Source organism: Portunus trituberculatus, unplaced genomic scaffold (assembly GCF_017591435.1).
Source record: "Portunus trituberculatus isolate SZX2019 unplaced genomic scaffold, ASM1759143v1 PGA_scaffold_205__4_contigs__length_1045770, whole genome shotgun sequence".
Lineage (NCBI taxonomy): Eukaryota > Metazoa > Arthropoda > Malacostraca > Decapoda > Portunidae > Portunus > Portunus trituberculatus.
This window is the reverse complement of record NW_025541373.1, coordinates 80,830-91,766: the sequence shown is the minus strand read 5'-3', so window position 1 is coordinate 91,766 and position 10,937 is coordinate 80,830. Positions and strand designations below refer to the sequence as shown.

Sequence of the window (10,937 nt, the reverse complement as noted above, 5' to 3'; positions counted from 1 at the left end):
ACTTCCATCGTTCAGAAGACAGAGGTTTGTCTGTAATAAAATGTTTACTATCTGCTCCCCACGTACACTTGACCTCTCACTTCCCCATTGTTGATGATGGGCGTTAAAGTCGCCAACAACTAGCCTGTTGCCCGGAAGCTGGCTAATAAGAGATGTAATGTCATCATCAACAATGGAGGTATTGGGAGGCAAGTAGAGGGAACAGATAGCCAGATACGTGTCGTTGAATCTCACCCTGCACGCGACCGCTTCCAGAGGTGTATTCAACGTCACTTCTGTTTGTGTCAGTGTTTTGTGTATGTATATGGCAACGCCGTGTCCCTCATATCTTCTATACGGATGGTAGTGTTTTAGCACTGCAGGATCAGGCTGATCCTGCAGTCTCGTCTCCTGTAGACAAATAACGGACGGCCTGTGTATATTCACTAAAAGTGACAAATATGGATCTTTATTCCGAATACTTCTGCAATTTCACTGTAACATCTTGAACATTATGGCTTAAGAGTTGTGGTGGCGGCCGTTTTTCTTAGTCCTTTTGCACTCAGAGGCGCTGCCGGGGCAACTCTCCCGGCCCTTACTAATGGTGACATCCATCGATTCATCAATTGTTAACTCCCCGGAGCTCGTCGAGAGGGAGCGAGCGTGTGAACTCCTTCTCGACGGCGCGGGAGCGGCGACGACATGAGAAGGGCGTTGACGTTCAAGCTTTGTTAAATTTAATTTATTAGACTTGTCTGTCTTCTCACCCTTACTGGGAGTACGAGAAATAGCAGACAGGTATGGAGCAGAGGAAGTTATAGGAGTAGAGGTTTTAGTAGTAGTAGTAGTAGTAGTTTTAGCAGATGATGAGGCAGAGGTTGAAGGGGAATCAGTGGTGGTAGATGGAGCAGGCAGCAGGTCGCTGAGGTCAGTCTGGATGGCAACAGTACACATCTTAGGTGGAGCCCTTACTGTTGAAGCGTAGGAGACGTTTGAAGCAGGCGCGGCCTGCGTCTGCTTCACTCGCATCCTTGCTTCATAGTAAGAGATCCCTTCAGTAGCCTTAACCGTGCAGACCTCTTTCTCCACTTTCCACGCGGGACAATCGCGTGAAAAAGTGGAGTGAGCACCTTCACAATTACGGCACTTCTCTACCAAGGATGTGCACTGGTCCACAGAGTGGCCCTCTCCTGCGCATCTACCGCAGTAAGCGTGGGAAGACCGACAAGCGTTACCATGGTGACCATAAAGCTGGCACTTGAAACAACGGAGAGGATTCGGAATGTAGGGACGAACGGGAACCGACTCGTACCCTACATGAATCCTCTCTGGCAACTTAGCAGCACTGAAGGTGAGAATGACTGATGCTGTGCTCCTTCTTGTACCGTCAACCATTTTAGTAATTTTCCTAGCCTCAATGACATCCTGATCAGTCATGCAATCGACGATCTCGGTCGGTTCCATATCCACAAAATCGCGGTGGGAAGCGACTCCCCGACACGAGTTCATGGACACTGGAATCGAAGCCTCGATCTCGATGTCATGAATGAACCGGAGCTTCAACAATGATTTGACTTGACTTACGTTAACTGTCTGAACAAGTAAATCACCACTGGCAAGTTTTTTAACATTAGCAACATTTCCAATATTACAATCGATGACCTTCTTTATGATAAAAGAATTAACAGTAGATAGGCGGGTGTTCGTCTTTGAGTGGAGAGTCACATATGTCGCTTTAGCGGGGTCAATAGACAGTCTGGCAGTCGGGGGTCGTCTATCAGTGTCCTCCCTCCCCCTTACGGGGAGGGCAGGAAGGTCCGTCAGGCATGGAGGGGGATACACCCCCCTCCTACAGGAGGGGAGCAGGACACAAGTGGGAGGTGGTCAGGGAGGAGTTACCTAATGTCAGATTGTCCTGCCAAACCACTCTAGGGGGGCCGGACGGTGTTAATTCACCCCAAAAGCACGCTCACTGAGGCGGATCCTCCGTAGGTGTGAGAGGAAAGACAATCTGACAACCTGGCAACAGACACCTTCTGTTGCCGCTAAGGAGAGGACAGTGAAAAGGCAAAGCTAAAATCACGGGACAATGGGAAACCTAACTTTATTTGACTAATACCTGAGCCTGATGGGCGTACAAAAAATCCACACAGAGGTGGGTGAAGGACAGAGCGCAGGACACGTGTTATCAGCACGGTGTCTTGGCCGAGTTTTTTTTTTTTTTTTTTTTTTTTTTTTTTTTTGGCCATCACCCTGTCTTGGGTATTAGGCCATTTATTTATTTTTTTACTTTTTTAAACTTTTACATTTCTTTTAAAATAAAGCCTTTTATTTTGTTTTAACATATATACAGTTTTTTATTGGTTTTATTTATCTATTTATTTTTGTTTATATATTTTTTTTTTTTTTTAATATCTTCACATTAAGTATCTTCACACATTCTCATGCACGCTTCATTCACAAGGATCCTATACCTATCTCAAAACTATTGTCCTTTGTCAGGGCATGGGGAGGGAGGATAAATCACAATCACACAGGGTGGCTACGTAGTATCACTACGTATTGCATATATACATGAAGGGAAAACATTCACATTAGATCACGCAAAATTGGAAACATTCACACTTTCATACTTTTATTTACATAAATATATAGAATAAATACATAGAATAAATAACATAATATATACACATAAATCACAACTCTCTGATTAAATTGGCCTCAGTCAGGTAAATCATCAGTCTATCGACCACATCCGGGTGTTCATCACCCAGGAGGGTGGTTTGCGTTAGCGGGAGGCCGCGACCCCGGCAATACGCCGCCAAGGGCCGCCTCTCCTCACGATAACGCACACAGTGAAGCAGGATGTGCTCGACAGAGAGAGTGACATTACAGCTGGAACACTGTGGTGGGAAGGCGTTGGCTATGTAGGGGAGCATGTGGGTGGGAGGGTGCAGCCCATCCTGAGGCGTGCGAGGACCACCTCCTCCCGCCTTGTGGGGCGATTGGAGGAGGCCCACTCGCCCAGGATGGGTTTGGTGGTGTGGAGGTGGAGGTTGTCCCAGTGACTCTGCCACAGGAGTTTTGCTGATGATTTAACAACTGAGAGACATGACTGCAGATCCCGACGGAGGTTCCACGCTCCCTCGAGCTCTGCAGCAGACCGAGCTAGCATGTCAGCCTGTTCATTCCCGCGTATACTGGAATGTCCAGGCACCCAAACCAGTGAGAAGGATTTATGACATGAATTCAGCTTATTAATGATGTTGCCCTGGATTTCATTTGTATCCGTGCGGCCGGACTCTATTGCCTGAAGGGCTGACATAGAGTCCGAAAAAATGACAATTGAATTATGAAGTGAATTTAAAGCATAATCTATGGCTTTGTCAATAGCAAAAATTTCAGCAGAAAAAACCGATGTATGGGTAGGCAGCCGGAACCTGAGGGCACATTCACACGACCACACACTTGCACCCACACATTCACCTGTCTTGGAGCCGTCTGTGTAGAGATGTAGGGATGGAGGGAGGCCAGCGACGAGGGCTCGGAAGTGGTGTTGGAGCTCCACCTCGGTAACCACAGCCTTCTTCCCCTGAAGCCAGTTGATGTTGAAGGTGGTGGTGGGAAGTTTCCATGGGGGAAGGGTGGGCAGCACGAGCTGGTCCGCATCGTCCAGTCTCACGCCCGTTTGCTGGCAGAGCGTGTGTAGTCTGACTGAGACTGGACGGCGGACCGCATTGTGGAGGTGGTGGTGCTGCCATATAATCTTGTTTGCTGTGTTACCGAGGGAGCTTTCCGAGCCGCTTTTATCCCATGGGATAAAAGGAGGGCGTCGCGACGTAGTTGTAGCGGTGGTGTATTGGCCTCAACCTCCATCCGCGCCACACGAGTGCAGCGCAGGGCTCCAAGACACATTCGCACACATTCATTCTGCAGTACATCCAATCTCCTCAGTGTTGGTTCCGACGCAGACCCATACACCAGTGAGCCATAGTCTAAATGAGAACGAATTAAGGACTTGTACACCATTAATAAAGATTTTCTGTCTGCTCCCCATGAAGTACCAGAAAGGTATTTGAGGACATTGATCTTTTACGACAACGAATGAGCAATTCATTAACATGAGTCTTCCAATTGAGTCTGCTATCAAAATGCAGACCCAAGAACTTGACTGAATTTTGAAACGGTATCGGTTGGCCTTGAAGAGTTATTTGCAAATCAGGTACGTTACGTCTAGTGAAAACAACACCGATACACTTAGCAACTGAAAACTTAAATCCCCAGTGAGGCCCAATGCTGGACGGAATCAAGAGCATCCTGAATCCGCCCGCCGAGAATTGTGCGTTAGGCGAGGAGTGCCATAACGCACAATCGTCGGCGTACAATGAGTATTTAAGATTCCTGGGACGGGAGTTGTTGACAGAATATCATTAATCATTATACAAAATAAAATGGGACTAAGAACACTACCCTGCGGCACCCGTTCTCCTGGACGAAAACGTCCGAGATTACGTTACCAGGAAGCTTGACAGAGAATGTTCTGTCCTGAAGAAAATTATAAACAAAAATGGGCAAGTTACCTCTGAAGCCATGAGCGTAGAGTTTCATGAGGATGCCGTGTCGCCATGTCATGTCGAAGGCTTTGTGGATGTCTAAAACACCCCTATCATGAATTCTTTTTGGCAAAAGCCTCTGAAATGCAATGCTCCAGGTGTGTTAGGTGATCCATCGTGCTTCGGTACTTCCGAAAGCCCGACTGCTGATCACCTAACAGACCCTTCGCTTCTAAAACAAAAAGTAGCCTTCGCTTTACCATACGTTCCATGACCTTACATAGACAGCTCGTGAGCGCAATAGGACGAAACGCACTGGGGTCCGTAAGGCGTCCAGTCTTTTTGGGGATTGGGATGGTGTGGGCGAAGTGCCAAGACTGAGGAAAGTGTAGGTGGTCCATATTCTATTGTAGAGCGTTAATAATTTTGAAAGGGAGTGGTGGCCGAGATGTTGTAACATGATATATGAAATATTGTCTGGACCAGGACTGGAGCCTTGCCTTTACAGGATTTCAGGGCAAAGAGGAGTTCATCCAACGTAAACTCTGTGTTGTAGTCTGAGTTTACGCTTCCTGTGGCAAAGTTTGGGACAGTGAGTTCTGCAGCCTCCTTCCTTGGAAGGAAGGCAGGGTCATAATAAGTTGTGCTGCTGGCCTGATGGAATTGGTGGGCTATGTCATTTGCTATTTCTGTTCTGTTATCAATTATAATATCATTTATTTTAAGGGTAGTGATAGGAATATATGGTTTTCTGTTATTTAAAATATTTATTGTTTGCCATACTTTGGAGAGAGTGGTGCAGTTTACAGATGATATAAATTGTCTGAATGAGTCTTTCTTTCCATTACGGATGACTTTCCTTGCCTGAGCCAGGGGCCCGCTAAGATGACGCTCCTTATATAGAGGACAGGGCGAGTCGACTCGCTGTACCGGTGGATTCGCTGAGCTACCCAACTCGCTGAGACTGACAAGCTGCCTCACTGTGTCACTACGGAAATACAGAAGTAGAATTAACTTTCTGACATCAGTCGGAAATATTTCTCTATATTACAGCAACTGTACACGAGTCACCAGGAACAGGTGGCGGCGGCACACAGGACGGGGCAGGGCGGGGCAACAAAGTACGCGTAACACTCTGTTAGTTCGTCAGGCACTTCACTGTCTCTCTGTCTCTCGTTCACTCTCTGACTGGTCACCAGAGTACGACTTACTCCCTCGGGGTCTCTCGCTACACACACCTGTCCTCTGTCCTCATCGGTGCCACACAGTGCCCCACAAACCACCTGTGCCGTCGCACCTGCCAGGCAATGTCCTTACGAGTCTATTTCAGCTTATTAGGTAACGCTATCTACCTTAACCGCTAATTACCAATATATCCCTGATAATGCTGGCTACAAGTAATTCACACATGCATGCCTTTATTTACACGGTACCATATGACAATTATCCCAGGGCTGGCCAGTGCCCTCACCCATACACACACACACACACACACACACTCTTATCTTCCCATGACCTCCGGGGTCACATCTCCGTCATGGAGGCCTAGCTCAGCGTCCCTTCCATTAAGGTGTGACAGCTTCATAAACACGAGCAACCAACACCTCGCTCACCCTTTAACTAAAGTCTGCACATATGTATTCATATGTACTCTCTTATGACGCTGCTTCACACTCACTCAGGCACACGTACATATCTGGGAAGCTGCTGCAATACATCTTCAACAACATTATTATTATTATTATTACTATTTATTTTTGTTTATTTTAATTTACCTTTATTAATGAACGCAGCCAATTTATGTATTATATCTTATTATCTATTATTTTTTTTATCTATTTTTATTAATTATTATTGACATTTTTTTTTTATACAAATCACCTATTCAATAAATCAAAGAAAACGATAAAGTTGAAAAAACGTAAAAATTTTAAAACTAACTAAAAATAAACTGTTTTAAATAACAAAAATAATCTTTTTATAAGTCAACCATTAAAAAACGAAATAAAAAATAAATTGTTAATAAAATCCAAATGTGATTAATTATGTTTATTGTCACTTTATAGACAACCGGATAAAGTAAATGGCTAACTTCAACCACTAGAACATCATCCATAACTTTAAAACACAAAAAATAACAATAATAATAATAATAAAGAACTACTACAACAATCACAATGTACGAAAAAATATCATACATCCACAAGACAAATAAACACACCTGGAAATTGATCAGAAAACACAAGAATAAAAAATCCTTGACAAATTATCACTGCAACCCGTCGAAAAATCAGAGCCGGGGAGCAAAAGTCTCGAGTTTCCTATTTCTTTCACCCCTCCATCCTGTAACACCCATATGGCCACTTAACTCTGACATCACTGTACATTTACCCGCCATGCCCTAAATATTAATTAAAAATGTGCATAATTTATTGGCCTTTCCTGCAGTGAGTGAGTGAGTGAGTGAGTGAGCGAGTGAGTCATCCCCCAGTAAGCGTGCGACATGCCCTGAATATTAAACAATCGTGAATAATTTATCCGCCTTTCCTGCGAGTGAGTGAGTGAGTGAGTGAGTGAGTCATCCCCCAGTAAGCATGCATGCCCTGAATATTAAACAAACGTGTATGATTTATCCGCCTTTCCTGCAAGTGAGTGGGTGTCGGGCGAGTCATCTCCCAGTAAGCGTGCGGCCTACAATACCATTCTGCCTGTAGAGCCCAAAACACAGCACGTCTGGCATTTAAATCCCGACCAGCAAAGAAGGTTTCTGAAACACCGTTCAAACTTAACCCATTCGCCCCGGAAGCTAGAAAACATGCACCGCGCTCCATCCAGGCGGCCCACGCGCGCCAAGATTTGAAGCTTTAGTATTGAATGATCAATGTTTTAGCCATAAACTCAATATATTCATCACATACTATATATCAGGATGTGTAAAAATATTTGTATGTTACAATACACTTCCCATTGCTATGCTAAAAAGAAAAACAATAAAAATTTACTTTTTATATTCTATTACGTTTTTTTTTTTTTTATTACAATTCGGGAGATTTCTCCCTGAATCTCTTGGGTGGTGGTGCTGTGATGGCAGAGGTGGAGGGCTGTGAGGGAAAGGCGGAGGTGAAGGGGAGTGTGGTGAAGCCGGAGGTGGAGGGCTGTGAGGGAAAGGCAGAGGTGGAGGGGAGTGCGGTGAAGCCGGAGGTGGAGGGCTGTGAGGGAAAGGCAGAGGTGGAGGAGAGTGCGGTGAGCCGGAGGTTGAGGGCTGTGAGGGAAAGGCGGAGGTGGAGGGCTGTGGCCTGGTGGTGGTGAAGGTGGGTAGAGGAGGCGTCTTGCATTGGGTGGTGGGGAGTGGTGGCTCCAGGCATAGAGGGTGGTGGCAGACCCTCACCACCCCTACTTCATCCCCACCAGGATCCTCAGACTTGTGGAAAGAGAAAGATAAAATTTAAATTTCATTCAATAAAATAAAGCCTCTATAATATATACAGTACAATATATAATTTGTTTTCATATAATGAATTATATACTTACTAAAATGAAGTACTCCAGCTCCGACACCTGATATAAGGGCACCTTCACCCTCTTGCCCTCCATGAAAAAAAGATGAATGGACCATATAGCTTATAAAAATTTGCGCAATATATGGCAATCATGAATTGCCATATATAGTATTTCTGTCTGTACAGATAGCCTAAAGCATCTTATATCAGAGTGAAGCATCTCATTTGCGGTAAACAGTGTTATTTATTGTTGAAAAGAGTCCCCTAATATATCTAGCATTTGCATGCCAGTATGTGTAGCAAACATATACCTGTCATGCAAAATATACATAATTTCAAACGCGAAATAAATTGAGAGAGAGAGAGAGAGAGAGAGAGAGAGAGAGAGAGAGAGAGAGAGAGAGAGAGAGAGAGAGAGAGAGAGAGAGAGAGAGAGAGAGAGAGAGAGAGAGAGAGAGAGAGAGAGAGAGAGAGAGAGAGAGAGAGGCTTCAATATGTCAGACACACACACACACACACACACACACACACACACACACACACACACACACACACACACACACGAAAACCTGCAAAAAACTACGAATGGAAACACTATGAGAGAGAGAGAGAGAGAGAGAGAGAGAGAGAGAGAGAGAGAGAGAGAGAGAGAGAGAGAGAGAGAGAGAGAGAGAGAGAGAGAGGTGGGGGAGATAGGATTATCACCTGACATGTGAGACTGATAATTTCTCTCTCTCTCTCTCTCTCTCTCCATCTGTGAGCTGGTGGCTGTGGCTGCTAAAGCTGACAAAACAGAGAAAAAATAAACCTTCATGCGAAAACTTATTCTTGTCTGCGATATAATAGTTACATATATTCATTTTCCTAGATAATATACATATCTAAGAGAACGAATGGCTGCTGGTTTTCTTGGGTACACTCATCTAAAATGCTTATGGCCCACAATATGTAATAATACGTCCCCGGACTGGAGGTAAGGCTTCTGGACGTATATATGTCACCGGTCTGGCGTGCGTAGCCACAATGACATATTTATACATCCCAGGACTGAAGGGGTTAAGAGGGTTCTGACTCACATATACATTATCAAATACAAGATAACCCTCGCCAAGTCTGAGGCTCACCATTATGTGTTCAGTTCCCACACATTTCCCAGGAGGTGACGCTAATTCAGCCTTTCCTCGCACTCCCTCACCTGCCGTAAGAGTAAAATGCTGGTTATTCCGAAGAGGCACCAGAATGTCGTCTCGATCCATGGTTTCCTGTAATGCCACCACAAGTATTGTCACGCAACATATAGCAATGAAGTCAGTCATTCGTGCAAAGAGTGCATTAACATTCCGTGATATACATTTGAGATTATTTACAGTTGTCCTCATTTTAACGCTATTTCCATTATTACCTTAATCAAATCAGTTCTTTCCATCTCATTACCCATCAACTCTTCATTTCTTACAAGATAATCATTCAACATGGTGACAAGTGTAGCAGCTTTTTCTTCAGGCCTCACCAACAATCTCTCCCTTCCATCTACTGATTGAGTCTCCTGCTGTCCTCGTCGCCGCTGCTCCAACTGTCATATTCGCTTCTGTAACTTCCTGTTTTCTTCCTCTGGCCTGATTACATGACTCATGAACTGGCCAACATCTTCATGTTCAACTGCACTCTTATTGGCATACCTCTGATATGAAGCGGATATCTCTGGTGGCTGGCTGTTCACATCTGTTGTGGAGGGTTGTGAAGCCTCCACACTTGCTGCTCCTGCCACTGCATTTCCGCTGAGCCTGCAGGAAGTCCAAGATTTCAATATCACTTGCCTTTTATCAGCTTTGTTTTGCTTACTAAGCTGCGTCGAAAGTCTCAATTCCGCAAGTGAATTTAGCCCCTCCACTGCCACGGCCACTGTCGCCACCTCTACATACTCTCTCTGTAAAGGGAACCACGCATTCGATCCTCGTAGGTGGTTCGGCTGGAACAAATTGCGTCAAAGCTTCTGGCGGGGTTTTCTTCACTCGATCCAGTAATGAGGATCTTTTCTCACACTTGGCCGAGCTTGCATTATGATCCAGTGGGCCCGTATTTATAAAACTATGATTCGACGTAAGGGAAACATAAGTCCACAAGATGGCAGACACCATGACTTACATGAAACATAAGTCTTATGTCTCACGTTAGGTCATCATAAACTCGCATTCCCTTTATGTTTGGGTGGGAGCAGGAATAGCATCGCTATGTCGAATCATAAAGTCAACATGGCGGAGGCAGTGGGACAGAGACGACCCCACCTGAGAAGTTTTCGTGATCGTAGAGACGTGTTGGCTGAACTAAGTGACTCAGAACTGATAAGAGGTATCAGTTAGAGGGTGCAGCCAAGATATATGGGGCTGACATGCAAAGATTCTTAGGGAAAGTGAACTCTAGCATGGGTGTGAGAGGGAGACAGTGACAGCTGAATGCTACCTTGAGGGTGTCAGCAGTTACCCCAGTAAAAAGTGGCTTCTGACACTATATCTTTGACCTCTGCCTGCCCCACACTCCAACTACAATAGGTAAGTTTTGCAACATTAATATTTTTTCATATTAGACAGTTTGTTTCATTCATTCCATATTGCACATATACTCTTTAGTCTCAGTGAGTTTAGTGGGTTAGATTAGGGTGCTATTACATCTCATGGTATAAAAAAAAAGTTCTCAGCAAACTAGTTGCTTACATTATAATACAGTGGTACATATCTTTACCACTGGAAATTGTTAACTCCTAAGACATTAGTTTTACCAAATTTGTCATTAAGGTAAATCAGGTTAGGTTTAGTTAAGTTAGTTTAGATTAGGGAAGTATATTGTTGGTTTGATTAGATTTAGTTCATTGTTAAGGTAGATTTAGTTATGCTTAGTTTGGTTACAT

At 44.5% G+C, this 10,937-nt stretch overlaps 1 protein-coding gene across 1 annotated transcript; it reads right to left on the bottom strand.

The window, feature by feature from the left end:
• Positions 1-6,568: 6,568 nt before the first annotated feature.
• Positions 6,569-10,091, bottom strand: LOC123500373 (histone-lysine N-methyltransferase SETD1A-like). Its single transcript, XM_045249091.1, has 5 exons — positions 10,074-10,091; positions 9,712-9,959; positions 9,228-9,294; positions 8,064-8,120; positions 6,569-7,953 (listed from the first exon to the last, which is right to left on the bottom strand). The coding sequence occupies exons 1-5, from the start codon at positions 10,089-10,091 to the stop codon at positions 7,531-7,533; spliced, it is 813 nt and encodes a 270-aa protein (XP_045105026.1). The 3' UTR covers positions 6,569-7,530.
• Between the last annotated feature and the right edge of the window lie 846 nt (positions 10,092-10,937).

Excerpts from the sequence above, each read along its gene's own strand:
- LOC123500373 (XM_045249091.1), bottom strand. Across the intron at positions 9,295-9,711 it reads ATATCCGCTTCATATCAGAG|GAAACCATGGATCGAGACGA; the intron begins GTATGCCAATAA and ends GTGGCATTACAG. Across the intron at positions 7,954-8,063 it reads AGCTGGAGTACTTCATTTTA|TCTGAGGATCCTGGTGGGGA; the intron begins GTAAGTATATAA and ends TCTTTCCACAAG.